At 42.0% G+C, this 22079-nt stretch overlaps 2 protein-coding genes and 1 long non-coding RNA gene across 6 annotated transcripts; all 3 read right to left on the reverse strand.

Annotated features, from left to right (window-relative positions):
* Window positions 1–19: 19 nt before the first annotated feature.
* On the reverse strand, window positions 20–4208 carry LOC124341610. The gene is made up of 3 exons (XR_006918531.1): window positions 3794–4208; window positions 335–434; window positions 20–123 (listed from the first exon to the last, which is right to left on the reverse strand). It is a non-coding gene; the product is annotated as an uncharacterized LOC124341610 (long non-coding RNA).
* Window positions 4209–6668: 2460 nt separating this feature from the next.
* Window positions 6669–21883, reverse strand: LOC124341041 (serine protease inhibitor dipetalogastin-like). Of its 4 annotated transcripts, XM_046793933.1 has the most exons (14): window positions 21642–21883; window positions 21423–21573; window positions 21173–21362; window positions 20998–21111; window positions 20658–20915; window positions 19481–19614; window positions 12264–12395; window positions 10268–10412; window positions 9130–9291; window positions 8918–9061; window positions 8608–8766; window positions 8203–8370; window positions 7767–8072; window positions 6669–7690 (listed from the first exon to the last, which is right to left on the reverse strand). In XM_046793933.1, exons 8-14 carry the CDS (start codon window positions 10387–10389, stop codon window positions 7453–7455), a joined length of 1299 nt encoding a protein of 432 aa, XP_046649889.1. In that variant the 5' UTR covers window positions 10390–10412; window positions 12264–12395; window positions 19481–19614; window positions 20658–20915; window positions 20998–21111; window positions 21173–21362; window positions 21423–21573; window positions 21642–21883; the 3' UTR covers window positions 6669–7452. The 4 variants fall into 4 exon arrangements, with proteins under 4 accessions (XP_046649889.1, XP_046649890.1, XP_046649887.1 ...); XM_046793934.1 differs by lacking the exon at window positions 19481–19614; XM_046793931.1 differs by lacking the exons at window positions 19481–19614; window positions 20658–20915; window positions 20998–21111; ... (1 more) ...; window positions 21423–21573; window positions 21642–21883 and adding an exon at window positions 13960–14310 and having other exon boundaries at window positions 10268–10415.
* Window positions 20670–21744, reverse strand: LOC124340707 (non-structural maintenance of chromosomes element 1 homolog). The gene is made up of 5 exons (XM_046793313.1): window positions 21642–21744; window positions 21423–21573; window positions 21173–21362; window positions 20998–21111; window positions 20670–20915 (listed from the first exon to the last, which is right to left on the reverse strand). The coding sequence occupies exons 1-5, from the start codon at window positions 21742–21744 to the stop codon at window positions 20670–20672; spliced, it is 804 nt and encodes a 267-aa protein (XP_046649269.1).
* Window positions 21884–22079: the final 196 nt, after the last annotated feature.

The following is a 22079-nucleotide window of genomic DNA, read 5'->3' on the forward strand; positions in this document are numbered from 1 at the left end:
CGGGATGTAAGAGTGTCCTCGTGAATACACCCACATTCACATGGGCGTACTCGAGGACTTTTAAGAAAGAGGAAAAAGAGAGATCCGTAACTCGATTAACCAATGCAATGGGATGCTTTTAATCTAAATCAAAATAGAAAATGGGTTACGAAAAAATATTGACAGAAACAACAAGTCAGGAAAAGTTAAAAATGAGACACTGAGTAACCACTAATTATTAATACGGATATGGGAGAATGAAAGGTTTACATGTAATACACTGGATTGATACAGGTAATGCAGCATAAAAATATATAGTAGGTCACAGGTAAATTAAAGTAAAGGAAATCATTACCCAAGCGATGATCCTGAGATTGTTGCTGGCACCAGGTTAACACCTGTACAAGAAAAACTTGCATATTGTGTGGTTATGATGGTTGTCTCTGGCTTCAAATCTGCAAAAAAGGAAAAAAAAAGTTACATACTAAGTAGAAACAAACTACCATGCATCGACAGGGCAATCACATCATAAATGCTAGTCAGGAACTAACATTTCACATATTTGGAACAGGTTTAACTCCCACAATCATTCTATTAGTTTTCTTTGTTTTAATTACCCGCTAAACAGCATGGAGTCTGACTGTTATCAAACACAAATAAATCTATAAGAATATAAATTTTGAACCATGCTTCATGCTTGAAGTCTTGAACTTTGTCTCGAAATTTTAACTAATCTAAAGCAGACGACACTTGTCCAATTTTCTTCTAATCAGCATGCTTACGATAATAAGATATCGATGCAAATTAGATATTAACAAATTATACAAAAATCAAACTCCCCTTTCAAAATCTAAACCGCTAAAAACCGATAAGGAAATAACCGAATAAGTTGAGGGAATAATTTTTAGTTTAAATCTAATACCATTTCTGCTTGGTAAATAATTCCCCGGTAACGGTAAGACCCCATTCCTCCCCCCCCCCCCAAATAAAAATCGATTCCTTGATCCCCCCCCAAAAAATCGACCCCTCTAAATCCAAACCGCCCAAAACGATAAAAGCGGTTTATTAATCGCCAGCGCTCAACATCGGCTGAACGCATCTGCATTATTTTCATATCAACTTGTTCTTCAACAAAATTTATTAAGCCTGCCCTGGATGGACAAGATTCAATACAGATTTGCACAAAACCCGCAGAAAGACCGAAAACCACCATAACACAACCCCAGGACCCTCTTGGAAGCCAATAGGGAATAAACCGGAATAAACTTTTACCTTTTGATGTTCCGTCGAGTCTCTAAAGTTATATAACATTTCAATTCTGTGGAAGTTTGCGTAGGCGTACCGTGTTTGAAATCGATTGTAGGAGGGCGGTGTAAGAGTACAGGCAAGAGAGAAGGAGAAGAGGAAAAGCAAACATGATATACCGGCAACAGGCTTATCCATCTGCTTCCGCTCCAAGGCGATCAATCATTCTCAAAAGCTATAAAGATTTCTTCTTTCTTTTTTTTTCCCTTCTCTTCTCCCGTCTATACTCCTTGCCCATCTATCAAGCTAGTTTGTTGTGCTTTCTTGCCCGGCTCAGCTCAGATCTTATATATGGGAGACGGCTGTTGCACGCGTTTATCGACAACGATATTGTACATGCAAGAGAGGAAGAAGGCTATATCTACCTGTATATTATGGGGCTCGACGGAATAAGGGCGGCAAGTATGAGGGCAGTAAAGGCCACAATATCACACACGACGAAGGAGACAATATCGGCCGACAAAGAGGAATGCCCAAGAGCGAGCGAGTCCATTATATTGGATCGGAATAAATTGTTTCCTTTTATGTTCACCCCGTCCAGTTGGGGGATGTGGGGGCTGCTGCAGGATCGTGCGTGAACGAGACTGGGAGAGAGAAGCGAGTAGATTTACGCACAACTCGACGAGACGCGTGATGGTGCACATCTAAATTCGAACGTCTTTCTATCACCATCCATTTCGGATCCGTCGCCAAACGAAGTCTACAACGAGAACGAGCCCTATATTCTTCCGGGCAGTTTATGGTCGCTAAAACAGGATTATTCGAACCCTACCCTTCTGCTCTAGTACAGATAAATAAATGGCAAAAATTTCATCGCCCAAATCAACTGCGGCACGAAAATCCATATTGGATTTTTCTTGCCCACTGTCGCGACTAGGGAGTCTGTTCAACGGAGAGTACATTATACTCGGCAAAATTCGCCGCCAAACTGTCTGTCAACGCAATACTTTACGAGGATATGTGTTTCCGGTAGAAACGGATGCAAGTTTAGCTTTTAAGTAATTGACAAACTCGCAAGTTAGGGTTGGATGTTACGATCCTGCAAACTCTTTTTAAAAAGTTGTTTGCAGAGCTAAGCTATTATACAACACAAATTCGACGTCAAGTTTAACGGTTGCAATTTCATTACGGAAAGGTAGTATGAAAAACGCACAACAACACGTCGCAAAGTCGTTCGGTTTTTGTTTTTTTAAGTCGATTATAAAATCAAAATAGCCATGAAATCTTCCGGAAGGTTGCATCATTTTCACGTTAAAAAAATAACGCGCTTTGAGACACGTTTAGTTCATTATTATGAGATTCAGACCGTGCGTTCGAAACATTGTGCATAAATCTGCGCATGACTATAGGGATATCTGGCTGGGTGATTGAATAATGTCCAGGAGTAAATGCTCATATCACGGGTTCCATATAGGCATGCATACGTATACACAAGGGAACATGGGCATGAATAAATCGAATTCCCGCAGCTGTCAAAACTTAATGACAAGATTTACGTGCCTTAATACCATGTTTCCTTATTCACTACATAGCTTGCACTAAAACTACCACACATATAGGAGAGAAAACCCGGTTAACGACACATTTAGACATTTAATCATAGGGATAACGACTTTACGTTCACTGCTTCATTCTGAATTCAAAAAATCTATATTTGCCCTCGCCTGATTCAATTCATTTGACGCTACTATTTTGATGTAAATTTACCCAAATAAAAATTCAACTGCGATCAAGAGATCCCACTGGTTCGAATGAAGCAAATGACGCAATGTTTCCCTTCCCCTGAAAAATCCCTTGACGATATTAAAAACTGGTAAGCTAAAATATGAGTTTGTACTGACGACGTAGAAATAAACGACGAGGACCAAGAGAAAGCTTAGCACCAGCATAGTTAGTGTAGCCCAACCAACAACCCAAAAGTGATTTATTGACGTAATAATATTCGTACCGCGATGGTGCTATCCCAACCCCTATGCTGTGGTCGAGGTTAGCGGTAAGGTTGGCCGGCATTTTCCTTTTTACAAAATAGTGAATGCTACTTCTGCTCTTTTATCTGCTATAGACACGTACGTTCAGAACGGTTCAGAATATCCTGGTTATTATTTCACGTTCGTTGAAATGGTGTATCATCGTCTAACGGATGGCATTTATGATTCTTCAGCGCGTGCCATGAAATCACGCCAAACAAATAGGATACTTGAAACGCTCGAATTTTCCGTGTGCGTACAGGACAGCAATAGGTCCAGGAACAATAATAATTTTCCGAGAATAACAACATCACCGCCCTAGTACTATCCTCGTCTGCAACTACTGGCAATGCACCAAGCACTCAACCATTCATCTCATCTGTGCACAGGTTATTAAAAGCAAAACGCGCGATACACGATATCTCGGCAGCACAAAACAGCAACAAAACATGCGTAACAAAAGGGAGGAAAAAATAAACAAGATTCATTTGAAAACTGGTTGGAAAACACAGAAGAGGATCAATAATATTCGTGGATTTTACCTGCCAGCAGCGATGAGAATCCTTTCCGTTGAAATCGTTTGATATTTACGAGGCATGAGTTCACTTTATTACACGCATCGCTGCGTGCGTGTTACAGGGTAAGGCTTTATTGCTTTGTAGCTCTTAAAGGCCGTTCTCTGACAGACGTTTGCTCGGCGTAATACTTTCGCAATGCTACAGCACGAAAAAAGTTAGCCCGCATGACGAAATAAATGTTTAAAAAAAACACACACACTTCAAAACTATATATATTGGATTCCAGTCGGTTCTACTGTAGCGCACACTTTCTTTACGGTGCGCCCATTGCACTGTGCGACCCATTCTTGAACTTGAAGAAACTGAAAGGCCCCGGTTTTCTTTTGGAAAAAGTCGTCCGATATCGAAGCGGGAAATAAGGGAAGAGTAGGAAATCCCCTTTTTGGTCCTTTTGGGTCCTTGGAAGGAAAGTTAAGTTCTCCCAAACTCAAACTTTTTTCCGTGGTTGGTCGCTCGGTTTAAGAAATAAAACTTTTTACGTTCTCATCCCTCCATTATCGACAGCTATTAGTTCGACCTCTATGCCCGCTATAATTCCATTCCAAGGCCCGACGATTCAAAACAGTCTTGTCCTTTTGTCTATAAAATCAAACCCTTCCCCTAAATTACATCATATTAAAATTTTGTTTTTGTCAACCACGAAATAAGAAAAACGCCCCCAAATCGATTAAAGAGTTACCGTTATTCATTCAACAAAAACTCAATTCCAGTCTGTTTAGCACATGAATGAAAGTCACACTTTAGCTAAATTGTTTGGGATACGCTGAAATGAAAATAGAGTTCCATAGACTAAAATAGAAAAGTTTATTACGACATACATGGGTTTCTAACGGAAACCGAGTAAGTCAAAGAAAGTTGCAGGGGAAAAAAAAAGAAATCATGAATTGGATGACGTCCCTGATGAATTGCGACATTCAGATTACGAAGTTGCCATGACGTCTCAGAGTCAAATTGGTTACTATAAAATGAGATGGTACAAGAAAGATGAAACAAAATTGCAAGTCACGTGGCGTCGTTCAACTAAGCGCCTGGGCCAACTCCGCCACCCTTTGCTTAAGGTATTTACAACAAATCTAATCATCTATAAGACAGGCGGAGAACTACACAAATAACCAGCTCGGATGCAACGAATCGTATCAAAGCTGCTCTTGCCGCATCATGACGATGGATCAGAGAGCCTTGACGGACATCATCTTTATACGTGTATATATAGGCCACTTTTCTTTCAGCCGAAAGGTGAACTTTTCCCGGAGTTATTCGGAGCAAATAACACGCAACCAGGGCTACTACCTACTCTGATCCGGCTTTGATGTCGTGGGACGTCTTTCGAGTGCAACTTTTACTTTTTTTTTCCTCCTTTTTCTTCTTCTTTTTTTTCCACATTTTTGGTTGTTGTTGTTGTTGACGTTGTTTTGACGAGGACATCCAACCGTGAAACGTTTGGGGTCTTACTTACCAGATAGACGGAACAGACGGTGCATTCCTATATAGCATTCAGGGGATCAAATAGTGGGATACTTTTGCGGCATTCTTCACGTAACAGCGCTCTGGTTTTTGCTACCCTGTAAACAATTGACGTAGACATTATAGTACTTTATCCTTTTCTGTTCAACTTCATTGTCGTTCTGGCCAATTCTACTTGATCGTATCCGAGGCGCATCTATCTACAAAATTTCGTTGTTGTGTACTTGATAGATTTAGTTCTGCTTATTCGAATTCGTCCCTGGTTTGAATGAATTCGGGTGGACGCAAACGTGTGCATTGTACAATGCTCAGTGGACTCTGTGTAACAAGTTTGAAACAGAGCCGATAGAGGGAAGGAATTGCTGGAAGCGAACGGCCGAAAAAACATTCCGTTGTTCATTCACCATTCACGTTCCTGTGTTGTAATTATTTTACCTTCTACGGAGGCGTTTTAGTCGCATTGCACTCAAACATAATAAACCCACCGGGAGCAAAAAAAAAAAGAAGAAATAGATCCAGTGAGGACTAAACAATTAGTTTACTGAGAATGTATCGCGAAACAATCTCAATTGCGCGTTCAAATTGGCGAAACTCGAGCGAACCGGGGCGCGGTTGTCAGTCGGGCGGATTAATAATGTTAACGCAATTCTGACATAGTCGTGCAATAGAAAGTTAAGAGCAGAGCTACTGGAGCTGCTCAACGCTGCCTACCGAGAATGTCTGTTCCAAATCAACAAAGTTGAACGAATCGCAGTGCAACAGGAAGCCTGACAAAGTCTGACAGCTTTTACAGATTTGGAATGCTTAGTACGTTTATTTCTCAAACTGTACATCTCATTCAAGCAGGATTAAAACTTGCACGATTCACGGTAATTATATTTTTTTCTTCAACGCATTTCAAAATGCGCTATAGTTATTTACTTGGGTGCGTATTCGGCAAGCAGCAAACTCCGAATCGATCGCTATTCACACAAGGAAAGTAAAATTGCTCTATAATTTTGTTTGAATACCAAATATTTAAAATATGAGATGAACCACATGATTCGATCATGTGTGAGGTGCGGTATCCATGATTCGAATACATAGATTCACCCGGCCACGCCCAACTTTAAAATCAAAGTTATGTAACGTAGTAATAAAATTAGAATTCAAATTCCAAGTCTTTGCATTTTCCAACGAGAATACACAGACTGTCGTTGCTTTTAAATTTCTGATGGCATGTGTTTAAATAAGGCCGCCACAAGGCAATCATTTCCTTTACATTCCATCACGTGACGACCTATTGCGCCATTTCAACATATCTCAAAACGAACGGTACGGACGATGATACTCGGCTAATAAAAGCAATGAGGCGACTGAAGGGCGCGCAAATGGGTCGGGCTTCGAGTATTTTATTGCTCAACATTCATTATTTTTTGTTGTTGTTCTTGTTGGTTACACATAACCGCCTCTTAAAAAAAGAAACAAAACAAAAAGAGCAGAACAAAAGACGAAACAATAAAAACAAAACAGGCGTGTTCAGTTCGCGGACCTCCCACCAACAAAAAAAAAGTAATCAACAGCTTATTGTTTAGCGAGTAGGAAGAAAAGAGTGTGGTGGTATAAATCGAAACACTTGATAACTGCACATTACATTCTTCATCTTCGGGCTAAATATTATAATGAGGAAATGATAACAAAAAAAAAAAAAACGGGGAAAAAAGATCTCAGACACTGAAGCGGATAGCCGTCAAAGAATTATGTTGAATTGCTACTTGCTTTTTTGTTTAATAGAATAATATTTGATGAATATCGCGCTGAAAATTTGGCAGAAATTATATAACGATTTAAATACTACCGTAATCAAATTGTAATTTTAAAAAACGCGTCGTTCGATCAATCAATTCAGTCAATGAAATTTTTAAATAGAGAGCCGTAATATCAATCTTTGATGGGTAAATAGAACGTCAGCAACAAACAATCGCGCGATTGCTGCAAGTCCTGAACAAAAAATTTAACGATAAACCGAAACGCTTAACAAATAAAACAACCAAAAACAAAAATGAAATAAGGGTTGGGGGAGAGGATGATGATGGTGTAAAGGCGCGATGGCGATCGGGTTTAAAGGAAAGCTCCTCTTATCTTATAGTCTCCTCACAGTCCGTCCTTGGTGAATCTGTTTAGTAGATGTAAGCTTTAGGCTCGGCGACGGGCTCTCCGCACTTGCCGTGGTACTTTTTGATGACTAACGATCGGGAACGACAGTTCTCCAACTGCAGGAAACATTCGTTGGAATAGGTCTTACGGTCCGTCCCGCAAACGGGATCGTATTCGGAGGGGCAAATGCGGTTGCATCCAGTGAAGCGGAAGCCTGCCAGCGCCAAACAGCGAGCCATTGGCACCTCGTACACGTATTTCCTATTAATAGACAGGCGAATGAATGATGCGAGTTCAACCCACTCGACAAAAAGGTTAATGAATTTTGATTCAGTACCCGCAGTTCTTGCCGCGCATCTCGCAGAGATTGCGGTAAATCTTGCCGTCACTGCCGCAAACGGACTGAACCTTTCGGTCGCACTGGGTGTTGCACGACTCGGTGGCCGTGCAGTGGTGCAGCGCCACAGGGATGACGTGCTGTCCACACGTTTGCTTCTTCATTTCGCATTGAGTCCTGTAGACATTGCCGTCGGAGCCACAGACCGGCTGGTCAGACTCCCGCTGGTCAGGGCACGATTCCGGGCAAGAGTTATCGGGGGTAATCTTCATGCAGGCGCCGACATGAGCCAATTCGGTACCCCGACTGGGTTGCACGTTCAATAAAGAAAAAGAGAAAACAGATATAAGACTCTCAGACGTTTCGCGAGGGAATTGCTGAGTCATCAGCGCGGAAATGGCGCAAAAAAATGTCGAGCAAATTATTTTCTACTTACGTGCACGAAGCCATCCTGAGGTGGCAAGGGGAAGGGTAGGTGCGGCCGTCATTACCGCAAACATAGTCGGGGTTCTCTAGGTCATCTGGGCAGGTGAGTTGGGAGCAGCGAGCCGCTTTGCCCGAGCAGCGTAGCCAATCCACGGCAATCACTTTGTCGCTGTTCGGTCTACATAGTCATCGAACGCAAAATTCATTAATACAAAAGTCAAAATGGCCCGTACGAAGAAGACGGCGGTCTCAGTTCATTTAATGGTTAACGAGCCGAATCCCGAAACCCGTTACAACTCAAAATTTCAACCCTCAATATGTTTATGTTCACACGGACCACCGTGGTCAAACTGCTATAATATCTGTTGAATGGATATGTTTAATAGAGAGAAGGTTAGGTTGGAGTTACACGTACCCACAGTTGAGCATGCGTAGCTCGCACGGGCTGCCGTAAATATTGCCATCGGAACCGCAAACCTCTTGTGGTTCGGCGCTGTCGCACTCTGCCGGGCAGTTGGTAATGGCGCGCTCTTGCGGGATGCAGTTGCTGATGGGGATCTCGAAAACGTGACGCCTATAACACGATACGTGAGAGATTAAAGAGTCGAGATGAATGTATTTTTAGGCGATTAGTTTCGGCCCACTCCGGTAAACCCGACAAGACGAATGGGTTCTTTGAATTCAAACGGAATGAATAATGATGAAGAGATGGACATACAACATACCCGCAGTTTTTGACTTTCATCTGACAGCTACTGGCGTAGATATGGCCATCAGAGCCACAGACGGCTTTGGATGCCTTCCAGCAAATCTCCTTGCAGTGACTGGTCGTCTGGCAGAACTTCTCCGACGTCTTGACAACACCTTGTCTGCAGTTGATCAAATCTCATAAACTCGAGCCCATCTTTGTTAAATTAGTTAGCTTCTTAATTCGTACCCGCAGGTGTGGCGTTTCATTTCGCAGATTGACTTGTAGACATTGCCGTTGGAAGCGCAAATTGGTCCGTCCTTGTCGTTTGCACTGCACTGCTGCGGACAAGGTTCTTCCAGCGCCGTCGAGTTCATGCACGGTCCGACGTGAGACAGACGAATTCCTCGCCTGTAAATGCATTCAAGAAATGTTTATCAGATTATTTTGACTTGCGAGATATTAGAAAAAGAATGCTATCGTATTCTTTTCTGCTTCTTGGAACTCGGCGGGTAAGCGATGTGTACGTCATACCGCTCTTGTATAACCAGAAATTCAAAAAATAGCTTAAAATAATAATAATTTAACGAGACAAAAGGTGGAATAAAAAGAAAGGAAAGTCGGCCAGCGGATGAATCTCAGCCGCTCCCAGCGGGATGTTGATGATAAATAGACCATTCAATTCCTTAATAAGACAAGGTGCCCCGTTGGCTGTGATCATCATCATCAACTACTGCTCCTACATCGACTGCATACGTGTAACACTTTTGAGATATTACACATAATTTCAAATCTTCGTTTTGTTTTGTAATTTTTTTTTTTTTTCCTTTCGGCTTCATCGAAACAAGTTCAGAAATTAGCGGCCAATAAGCCGGCGTGTGTGTACTTTTCTCGGGTGGAAAGGCTGTGCGTGTTCCATAATTTTATTTTGAATGTTTTCCTTCTTATATATTTCTTGCTCCTTTTTTTGTTCTTTATTTGTTTGCTCTGAAACATTCCCAGCCAGCGGCGAAGACGAAAATTTTTGGCAATTTTCTTTTGGAATATGTCTGGCCCTTTGAGACGTCGAGCAACGCTGTCGGGTTAATGGACATACGTGCACGGTTTCGTGGCATCGGCGGCGGCTCCCTTCCGACAAGACGATAGGATATTTAACAAGTTTCCTTTTATTTCAAATCCGACCGAAACCCGATAAGGGGTGCTGCTTGAAAGCTTTGAGCAGTTGCTGGTGTTGCATCACGTTGCTGCTGTTGGCAGCAAGCGGCGGGGCTAATAACCGCCAAGTCATTCCAACTCGATTAAAAACTTGACGAGGTCACCGAGTCTATACTGGTCTACATACCCAAAATAATCTGTCGAGTGGGTTTGATATGTGCAATTCACTTACTTGCAAGTCTCCACTTTGAGAACGCAGATGTTGAGATAGGTGCGCCCGTCAGAGCCGCAGACCAAGTCACGGTCCAAACTGCATTTGTTACCGCAGTACGAGCCACGCGACCGGGTGCACATCTTGTCGTCCACTGTCTCCACTTCTGCTTAAAGAACAAAAAAGTTTTTTTATTTTTTTTTATTATTAGAATAAACAGTTTCACCATTTCCACTCTCTCGTAAAACTTAAGAAATACTACGCACGATATAAGTTATAAACGGTTTTAAAAATTTTGGTTTACAGCCGACACTTGAACAGTTGATATTATTACGGTATAACAAGATGGGCTCCAGGTAAAAGTAGAGCGCATGCTTCATTGACATAAAATAAAGATGAGGATATAATTATGTCAGGAGTATGTTGAGTTTCTCCTCCCAATCCGTAGCCAATTACGTACTTAAATGCTTCTTAGGAGCGCACGAAAGCTAGCGAAAAGGTGGAATCTATTCATCCAAAGTCGTGGCGGTTGTCATATTATAAATATAGACAGAGTCGGCGATAAAAGGAAATTTCGTGGCGCCGAGGAGAAGATATAGCAAAGTGGAATTGAGGCCATCGTTATCATCTCTTTTGAACACAATTTTGGGACAAACGTCGCCGCTAGTTTTCGCGTAGATAATCGCCTTCAAAAAGCGCAAAGAGTGAAACTAATGTCTTTTATTTCCCTGCAGGTCACTGTGTCACCTTCATTTCGAATTTAAATTGAGGTTCCTGCAGATCATCCGATTCGTCAACGGATTGCTTAAACTTCTTCGCTCATCGTCTTGTTTGTGTGGTACTACATACCCGCGTTGAACGCGTGACATACCGCGGCTAACAGCAGCTGTTGGCGGCGTTTTAATTGGAGCCTTCTCTTTGCGTGCGTGTCGACGTGTTCTATGCTCCTTTCAAGATTTTATCTCTCGTCTTGTTGATTTGACTGTCGTTATTTCGTCGTTCTTTTGAAATTTTGATGCCATGGACCCAGTTATTTGGTCATTATTTTCAGACAAATGGGACTGGATCTATGAATACTCTGATTGGACTTCTTAAGAGTTGGTTGGCACGCCATAAAAGGAACGAGGACCCTTGTCGACTTCCTTTTCGTCGTGCAAACTATATGAAATCCATTTTCGGTAGATTGATAGCTTTGGATTTCCATTTTCAGCCAACCAAAGTTCGATGATTTATATCCTACCGGTTGGTATGTTCTTCACTTGGAAGAGATGCCGTGCGCATGTTGAAAGACTTCAACTACAACAACAATAAAAAAAGAGGCACATAAAAATGAAATGAAATGTAACAAGTTAAATAAATGAGCAAAGGAGGAGGAGAGGCAACGAGAAGGATGAACGAACGCTATTCACGCTATTCTGGCGCGCACCACCTGTTTAGTTCCACCTTGACTATCATCGTTTGCCCGGTGAGTGAATGGCCGCAAGCAGCCAAAAAAGAAGAGGGGGTTGGTCGACCCAGGAATATCTCATTAAAACGAACGTGGAATGTTATATTTCATCTTTTCTTTTATCTCCTTTCGATCCTCCTATCTCGTTGGCTGATGCTGTAATTCTCTTCTTCTTTCTCCTCAAAACATTTTCTTTTTTACCACGATCCATTTTTAATGCCGTTCGCGTCCCCGGGCCCTCGTCTGCCTCTTTGGACAACGAAAGTTATTCCCACACATTCCGTCAGCAGCAGCACCGGTAAACAATCATCGGCATTCAACCGTGTCTGGAACCCGTATGGAATGACACTGCCACATAGTATTGTCGCATATTAGCCGCATATTTGACATTCGGGAATTTGGAACAGGGAAAATAAAATAATAATAATAAAAAAGGGCATCTTCACGCAGACACAAAAAAAGAATTACCAAAATAAAAAAATTGTGTTCGGTCACATATCAACGAGTGAAGTGGAAATAACGAGAAAAAAAGAAATGAAACATTGCGATGGAATTCTAACTGGGGCTTACCGAGACCGCAATTGCGGCGGTACAGGTCACACTCGTTGGTATAGATGACACCGTCACTGCCGCACACCGGCTTGTTTTCTTTGGGGCAGAAGCGCGGGCACGAACTGCCCTCCCAGGCCGCACGGACACCTCCTGTGTGACACAAATAGAAAAAGAAAAAAAATTAAAGAAAAAAACACACACATTAAATCTACTCATGTTATTGTTGTAATCTTTTTATGTTGTACAAATAAAAAAATGGTGTGATCATTGTTTAATTTACAAATTTTTGTTTATAATGAAATTAAGCACAATGAAAGAACGGCCAAGTGATCTGCGGGGAAGAAATTCAAATGCAACATTCAACACCCCACTTGTTGTGTGCACCGAAGAAGAAAAGGAAAAAAATCATGACAGTAAAGTCAAGTTTACTAGTCATTTGAATGCACAAGGCTTTGTTAGCGTGAGCGTGAGAATGAGGGAGAGCCCGGATGAGACCCGCTGTCAGGTTTTCTTCCCGGCCGCATCCTCTGGGTCGTTTCAAGGTCGACAAGGAATCACCCCGAAATAGTTAAGAATCGAATTGACGGACCATTTTTTATGATCATTTGTTATTGTTACGGGGACAAGAAATTCGCTGCGGTTGGATCACGAGACCGTAACGGGTTTGTAACTTTTGCTCCTTGTTCCCTATCTACTACTCCCGTCGTTGGAAATCTTGTTGAAAAAGTTGTTTTTCCACTATACACTTTTTTTCTTCTTCTTGAATAGTACACTCTCTATTGAACGGGAGTAGCCTTCAACCGCGGGAGCTGTTGACACAGAATAAGATGTATAATGAATGTGTACCACACCGTTCGGTGTCGTCAATAACTCAACAAAAGAGTCTAGGAAAACGAAAAAAATTTGAATTATGTATGCCCATGCTATGCATTAATATTTTTTTCTATTCATCCCAGACAAAGTACAATGGAAAAAGGAAGCGCCGGAATTTGACGAATTATGATTCAATACAGGATTTGGTTTGTTTTTTTCTTGCTGACCTAGAGGAGTCAGCCATCCACGACTAGACACCAGCCAATACCAGTGCCAGTGCAAGTTCATTGTCCCCCAAAATTTCCTGTGTGACGACACACACGCAGTGCGACATTTGAAAAAAGAAACCCAACAATCAATAAGGAAAATAAAAATAAGATGACGGATTGATGAACAAAAGAGTGTCGCAGTGAGGTTGAGACTAAATCACGCCTTCCCCAATTGGCAATTGTTATGGTCGAGAATACGACCAAGGTTCATTCATTCACGCAACGACAAATGTACAAGCAGACGGCATAACAATGGAAACAGGGAAAGCGGAAGGCTTGGAATCCGGCAACTCAACTCCAGACGGCGAATAATATGGAGCTTGATTTTCTACAAATCGCGGTGTCAGAGAGTACCATTTGGACGCCAGAAGAAAATCTGAGTACCCTGAGCTGTTTTCAAACCGACTAATTCAACTCATAACTGAACATTTGCTCTCGAATGGAATAATGATGATGATTAACGGGCAAAGGACTACAATAAATTCCGGTTCTGGATATTGTATTGTATTAGGCCCTAGACTACATTAATAGAAACGGACAAAAACGGTCGATCAAGCGAGAAGATGACTGAGTTCAAAGACGAGATCGTTTTAGAATTAAGAAAAATACAGTACAAAAAAAAAGTGACTTACCGGCCAGTACGAGGAAGAGGACAAACGATTCAGCAAAAGCAAAAGAGCGGCACATTTTTGGGTTTTTTTTTTCTTTCTATAAGAACAGCTGCTGTCAACTTGTTGACTGTTTTACTGGGAAGTTGGAACGACGAACTCGACTCGAACCGGATGGCCGATAACAGACAAATGTCTTTCGTTCAACGACAGAAAGTGACGGGGGGTGGAGGGGAGCAGATGGACGCCAGAGAGACAATAATCTGATGCTACACGTTCAACGACCGCCACGTGAGTGAACAGTCCGTCTCGACTGCTTTGGGGTTTTCTTTCTCTCTCTCTCTCCTTTTTGTGTCTCTTCCCTCGGCAGCTTTTAACCACCACCACCTCTGGCCCTCCTTGCCGTGTCCCCCGCCCGACAAATTGAATAGCCGCGCCGCCTCCTTGTCCTCTTTCCTGTTTCTCTCGATTTTCTTTTTTCCATTTTTCCATCTCCACCCTTGAGGGGGTAAAAACTACAAACATCGTTCGTTCGTTTGTTTCAGATGGCGGCGAATTTCCAACGTTCATTCAATGCCGGCGTTATTATTATTTTATAGTGCTTCGGCCATCGTCGCAGTTTAATACTGTCCCTTGATAAGGCCATCATTACACTTCGTTCAGCCAAACTACCAATATAACCCGTATATCGAATCGGATACAGGAAAGGGACGTTTGGGTCGTTCTTTTTTTTCCCCTGTCAATGCTGCTGTCCATTCAATTCGTTTACCGTAGCGCCATCAGAGCACATTTCGTTGCGGATGGCGAATGAAGCTGGAAAGGAAAAAAGAAATTCCGCGCAGTAGTGCACAAAAGCGCAATCCCCCCTGCCCATCTTGAAATATCAAGAACCTGAAAATGGGCCTCGAAGAATAACAACAACACAAGGCGCAGCCAGCATTGCGAGAGGAGATAAGAAAAGCATATAAAGAAAATACGAGTCGATTTGATGCCGTTATTCCAATGCAACACACAGACAATAGGTATACCATGGTAACCTGAAGAATGAGGACGATGGTGCATATCGACACACGACACATGACTGCGACTTGTGTGTCGATATGTTATATAGCTTTCAGACCGCTTCGGCACTTGTTTTCGTAATGACCAGCAAAGCTAAGCCGGCCAGCAACGGAATTATCCCGCCGCTGCGCCACATCGGTCCACGTCGTCCCCGATGTCTCATCCAGCGCAAAAATGAAATGTCGGCGTCATGTTGCGTCGTTCCATCTCTTTCCGTCCGGAATGCTTAATTCAAAGGACCAAAATCAGGATTATTTTTAAGAATTTGAATTTTTATTTTTTACTTCTAAATACTTGGTGGAACAAAATAGGGAAAAAATAAAAACAGTCGTGATTTTCCAAAGGGCTTTCCGGGTGGAATGAACGATTGAACTGTAGAAAGTATATTGCTATAGAGCTAATGTCTCCGATCCGCGGATACGACGGGTGCTGATGGTTCAGAATAGTAAAAGATATACTATTCAAATGGCGCTTTCTCTTCGCGTGATTGGCGGCGACAATCATAACAAAACGAGCTGCTGACACGCTTCCACTTCTGTTGAATACGCTCGTGGCTAATTGCGGTTCGTTTTCTGGCGTGTTTTTTTTCTTTCTGCTCGTCTTTTCTTATCTGCAACAGGATGACCATATACGTGTATGGAGACTAATCTTCCTTTTGCGAAAGTTGGACACACAGCCCAGTCTCCAAAGCGAAGTAGCCAACACAATCATCATCAGCATCCTTCACTATTATGTCAACCGTTTATATCTCTGTTCCTTTATCTCTCTCTCTCGGTTTGTCAGGTTTTCTTTCTTTCGAATGCTTGGAACCAGTGGAATTAAGAACAGAAAAAGCTTGCCCTGCTTTACTAGGGTCACGAATGAGGTTCCGTTAGACAACTCGTCAATAAGTCGAGACAGCCAACGTCAACGCCATCCACAATGGAAATAATGAGCTTAGAAATCTCTTGTCTTTTCAATTTTCGTTAGCAATATCGCTTTCTTCTAAGGACGGGTGATTTCTTTTTGATTATAAGGGCGCCTTGTAGTGCATCAATCTTAGCCAGAACAGCCAAATTCTGAGCAGTAGGTTGCGGATGTTTTATTCAGTCACTACATGTGTATACGTAGAGTCGGATCGGCTTTTTGTCATCGACTTTCACGATGGCATTATTGCCCGTATTTTGATTTATCGAACCCACTCCACCAGCTTTCAACTCGTGACCGGGCGGAGAGAAAACTAGGCTCGGTCGAAATGAATGCTGATGCATTCAAACATAATTGCATACGTGCAATAGCCTACATCGGCCTAATTCACTGCCGCCCTGAATTTCACTTTAAATTCGTCGAAGCTCAAAGTATCTTTATGTAAACCAGCGCTCGCCATTGAAGGACATGCATTTAAAATAATAATAAAACAAGAATAACACGTTGGGCGCTCAATCTCTTCAATAGAAATCTTTGATTGAGGTCGCAGAAAGTGTGTTATATTTTTAGAGAAACACATGCAACGACTTACGCAACAGTCGTTTTATGTTATCCGTCATTATCTGGCTGCTGACTGTCCTCGCCCCATCTTTTCTTTGATCGTTTACTATTTATAGCTGATGGTCTACATGCAACGGGTTCGTTGTACCGTGCGTATCATTCTTTAAAATCCGGCATTCCTCCAAATCCCCCGGTCGAACGGGAATGGATTAAAGTACCGACCGAATCGATTCTAATTTATGCAACCAGTAACTTTGTTGTGGGTGGGGACCAGCCCATCCGTAAAACACTTTGAATTTATTTCCTGCGAAACAAAACGAATTCTCGTTGGGGAACAAAACGGCCCGAGCCAACGAGAATCGAATAAAGAAGCGTTATATTGAGCGTGATTACCGGTTTCATCGATCCAACAAAGTCAATATTTTACGTGCATGACTATTTACCTGCCGTAGAAAAACGGAACTTTATCAAACGCATTCCGCAGTTCGTGATCGTGATGCAGCTAATCTGCCGTGTATTACCCTAATTCTGTGAAAGTATGGCGACTTGTCTCCGCTAAGCCGTTCAGCGAATCGTTGCTGCATGGCCGAGTCTTATATCTGCACATAATCTTGGAGTGGAATCGAATTGAGGGGGAAAAAAAGGATCCGCGTTTAACCGGTGCTTGGACACCTGTCGACCACACGAACGCACGCGTCTTATTCACTTCTACGACCGAGTCCATTCATCTACACGGCTTGTTAATTCTCACCTATATATATATAGACTTTTATAGTGCAGATAGTGTCCAAATGTCGCCACATAATCGTAATGCATCTCTCTCTACGATCGACTGGGCGTTTTTCTTAATTGTCTTTATTTTAATGGGCTAAAGGGATGGAAGGCGAGCTGGAGCATTGTGTATCCGGGCCCAAACGATGAAAAAGACGATAGAAATAAGCGAAGGAATTAAACCGCACGCATTAAAAAGCCATAATCCAATTTTTTTTCTTCTTTTCTTTGTCTTTTGTTTCTCCTTTCAGAATTACGTTGCAAACTGGGCAATTTTGAAATTGGAGAGGGAACTTTGTGTTACGTTGCATTGTTGTTTAGGAGAATAAACGCAGCACCACGCCCGCGATGATTTTCCTGTTACTGTACTTTTCTTCAATTTTTCCAGTCTTTTTTCTTTCTGTTTTCCTTTTTTGGGTTCGATAAAGTGGTTATGCCTAGCGGGGGTTTCCTATTTGATCAAGACGACTTCCTATCTTCCTATGTTCTTTTTTTAACGCCGTCTCTCGACCGCGGATGGACCTATAATTCAGTAAGGAAACTCGCCTGATGATGACTGTGATGAAACACAGTGAAGCCGTCGCGCCTAAATGTTCACAACAAAAATATAGACGCTTGTGATTTTGGGTTTCCGGCTGAGGCGGGTAGAGGGCCGCGGGCCGGGACTCTCTCATGTGTCGAGCGAATCGGTTGAATTTTTTGTTGTTGCGCTGCTGGTGTGGCTCATTCTTCTTGTGAATGGGATAGCGTTTCGTAAATCGTTTTTCCCCCTCCGGTTTGTATGGCATTTTTTTCTTTCGCCATCACCTGACTGAGTCGACCTATGACTTGTGGGTTAGTCGATCACATTTCCACTGGAATGTTCCGAGAAACGAACGAAAGAAACGACCCCGACGACGGAGGAAAAAGTACGAGACCCGTTAGAGCGCCGCGGCGTACTGCCATCACCGCCGTGACGACAACGAAGAAACGACATGACATAGCGATGGGGAGAGGGCTAACAAGTGGCAACGGATGCATCAGTTCGTCTCTGTGACCTTTTCCCGGAACGATCTAAGCAACTGCTTTCGTGTGCTCTGACTGGTGGGTACGGATATTCCGGTGAACGACGACGACGACGACGGGGGCCCCCCACACCAAAACTGACACAAGTCACAAGGGAGTTTCAGTTTTGTAGCCAAATAACAAAACGAGTACATCGTGTTTTACGTACTGTACATTTAGTGACCGAGTCTATGCGATGACCCATATGTGCGTTTGCAGTGCACCAAACTCTTTCGGAGTCCACGCAATGGCGCAATCGTGGAAAATGAATCGTAAAAAAGACACAAAAAACAAAAGGGGCTCCTGAGAAAAGAGGGGAGAGACAGACACATGAAAAATGTCGGGATTGAGCAAGGCACACACGGACTAATGGCTAATACAATTGCATTGTGTATACGGGAGTGGGATCGTGGGAACATTTCAATCGAGTTCAGACAGAAAACGGCAACAAAAAAGTCCCGCATTTGTCCAACAAACATACCAAATGTAATTTGAATGAATTGAAAATGATTTTCTTTCTTCTCCCTGATCGGAACAAAAACCAAGAAAGCAAAATGTAATCAGCCAGTTCAACCGTCCACGGGAATTTCGTACATTTGCTAAATGGTCCGCCCTTGTTGTTATATTCAATAACCCAAAAACAAGCCGCAAGGGAAAGAAATAAAATTAAGTATAGCCTATATCGTCCCATCCAACGGGACGATGACGCCGGACACACACACACAAAAAGAAGAAGAATGAAATAGTCGAATATATGCGCTCGTATAAACCCACAGAACGTATCTAACTGCAACATACGATCACATCTGTGACGACCGACAGCGCCCGAAATGACCATTAAACAATGTAATGGCACACAGCAAGGAACGTGAAATAACTTTGGACAAACTAGAACCTACTTATGTGACACATTGGACAGATGCTGCCGTTTTCTTTTGGCCCGTTCTCAGCTTCACAAATGGCGAATTCTAGTTCGATAGGACAGGATATTAAAAAAAAAAAAACAGCCAAGAAAGAATAAATGTAGCTTAACTACATAAAGTCTTAACTATACACAGCACATTTACTTTAGAGAAGGTGTCCCTATAGCGATGAAAGGACACGTCGCCGTGCGTAATTGTATAGTGTACGAGTTTTAGAAAAATGTGGTTCTGCCTACGTGCGGTTATTACATGCGATGAGTCCATACTCTATCATTCACCTGTTGATGTTGGCGCTGGACCGTATAACCATAGGCGACCAACAGCAGCTGAAGGGGTTTCTCACTCAACAGTTCAGCCCGACTCGTCCCGAAAAGTGTGGTTTCTTTTGTTCTGTAGTCACCAATGCTCAACTCTATAGGAAATTTATTTATTATTATTCGATGCGGGGGAAGTTTTTTTTTTGTTTGTGTTGCTGCTGACTCGATCGTTGCGTGTGACGGCCTTGCGGAAGAAAGAAAAAAAACACACCAGCACTCAAATATACACAAGGGTGGCAAAGGGATATGGGAAATTGGCCAAAAGGTGAGATTGGAAGTAATGAGGCGTGCGCTTTGTTGAGAGAAAGAAAAAAAAAACAGACAAAAAGAGAAGAAAAACAAAGGACGATGTGGAAAATTCTAACGGTACTAGTCCCTGACAGAGCCGACCGTGCCTGGCCATACCCGGGTCGTCATTCGGTCGCTCTATTTTTTCTCCTTCGTGCTCTTTGGGTTTTTTGTTATTTCTACGCATGTTATCTGTTTTCTCCTCTTCTCCCCCGTTTTCTCATCAACGCTGAGTCTGCTAATCAGGTCTTTTACAATCTTACATTAGGCCAAATTCGTTTCACTGGCAAGAGATGATGACATTCCTGGCGCTCCATCAACTTGAATTACCGACAACACCAAATTACATCTACTGGCGAAGGTAGTACGGAGAAAAGACTCTTGTTGCACATTTCGGCCTTGGATGTCCATCGGACACGATTGAGGCTACTTCGTACGTCAGGGCCGGCGCTTTCACCAGAGACTCATATTTTACGTCAAACTAATCTATACACTACCGGGTCATCAAGCACGGGAATGTAGGCTAATAAGCAGAAGCGCGAAGGTTTTGACGAGCCACCCACCATCACGAGGAAGTTACTGTTGTATCCTAGAAAGTGCTGATGCACTTGATGGTTATCTATATAAAGTCGTAACGAATTTACGGATATGGCCCTTTCTGTCTCGCTTTCTCGACACCCACAAATTGACGAGTAGTATCTATTAAAAGATTTATGAGGATTGTTGTTAATAACGACACAACGACACAAAGAAAAGGAAAAACTAGTTTTTATCATCAATGAAAAAGCCCTACTTCGATTCGGCTTTCCCAGCTCGTTTAGAAATTACAGGATATGCATGAAAAACTTACAGTTCTGATGACCTAATCGCTGTCAGACTCCACAGCACTTCTTCCTCGTCTAACACCACTTCTCCTACGGCGTGGCTCTTCGCTGGACGATGCGGATGGCGTTTGCGATAGGGTTTGTGAAGCAAAAGTCTGGGAGAGATTATTTTCATCATCCAAACCGGACAATACTCGGTTACAATTTGGGCATTTTAATTTCAGCTTTGAAATGCAATAGCGATGAAATTTCGCACCACACGACGTCTCCGGGCAAACAAATTTCTACGTCAGAATTAAATTAATGAAAAGAAATAAAGAAAAGAAATTAAAAAAAAAGCAATCGCCAAAAATAGTCTCTCCACACCTTAACAGCAAGTTTGTTGCAGATAACGCAGTCTCCGAGATCGTCGCCTAGTTTTTTCAACACGGGCTCCATCTCCAACAACGTTCTAACTGTAAATGATACTTCTCCCTCTCTCTGTACAAATGAATATGTAATTTAAAAAATAAAAATAACATTGAGGATAAAGAATGAATACCTCCTTTAACCACTGTGCAGCAAAGAACTTATCCAAAGTTTTTTGAGCATCTGTTTTGCTAAGTTTTGGAATGTCTGCGCTGTGATTAATACAGTCTGTGGAAGAAACTGAGCCAGTTTCCGATGAAATGATTTCTTTCATGATCCACTTGAATAGGTCCAACTCAGCAGCAGAAAATTCTGACGTCTGCCTGTAAACTTAAAATACTTTATCAGAAACATATAATTTTATCAAAAAGGGAAAACATTACTTGGCTGCTTCACTTTCAATCAAACTGATCAGAGCAAAATATTCATCATTATTGTCTTCGCACAACCTTGATTTGACAGCAAGCTGGGCAGGCTTGAGCAAATCATTCAAGGATTTTATAAGATCTCTGATTTCATTTCCTCGTGCTTGGTCTAAAACATGTCATGGTAAATCATTTATATTTGTTTGATAACTTGAATAGAAAAGCATATGAACATACTTTTAAAAACAGTGGCATAAATTTTCTCCAGTTCTTTACTAGATATCAAAGGCTTGTAAAGCAAATATTGCAATACTTGTTTTTTTTCTTGTTCATCCGCCATTTAAAACGAAAAGGATATTATGGGTGGTAGGTTAAGTATATGTTTCATGGAAATAAAGCAGGACCGAGATTTCATGAAATTTTCGCGGTAAATGATGAATTACTGAACGAGGCAACGAGCAGACGATGAAGCGGTAAAAAAATTGTGAAATGATTGCCACTTCCAAACAAATGAATACAAAATTTATCAGATTGTGAGTGCCAATTATTGATTGATGAAATTATCCATTAAACATGAATTAATTTACTGAATTGCAAAATGTAATGATTAATGAGAAAATAAACTTTTATAAATCCAAAGTGAAAAGACAACAGTGTCTCAATCAATGCCAGCTG

Source organism: Daphnia pulicaria, chromosome 5 (assembly GCF_021234035.1).
Source record: "Daphnia pulicaria isolate SC F1-1A chromosome 5, SC_F0-13Bv2, whole genome shotgun sequence".
NCBI lineage: Eukaryota > Metazoa > Arthropoda > Branchiopoda > Diplostraca > Daphniidae > Daphnia > Daphnia pulicaria.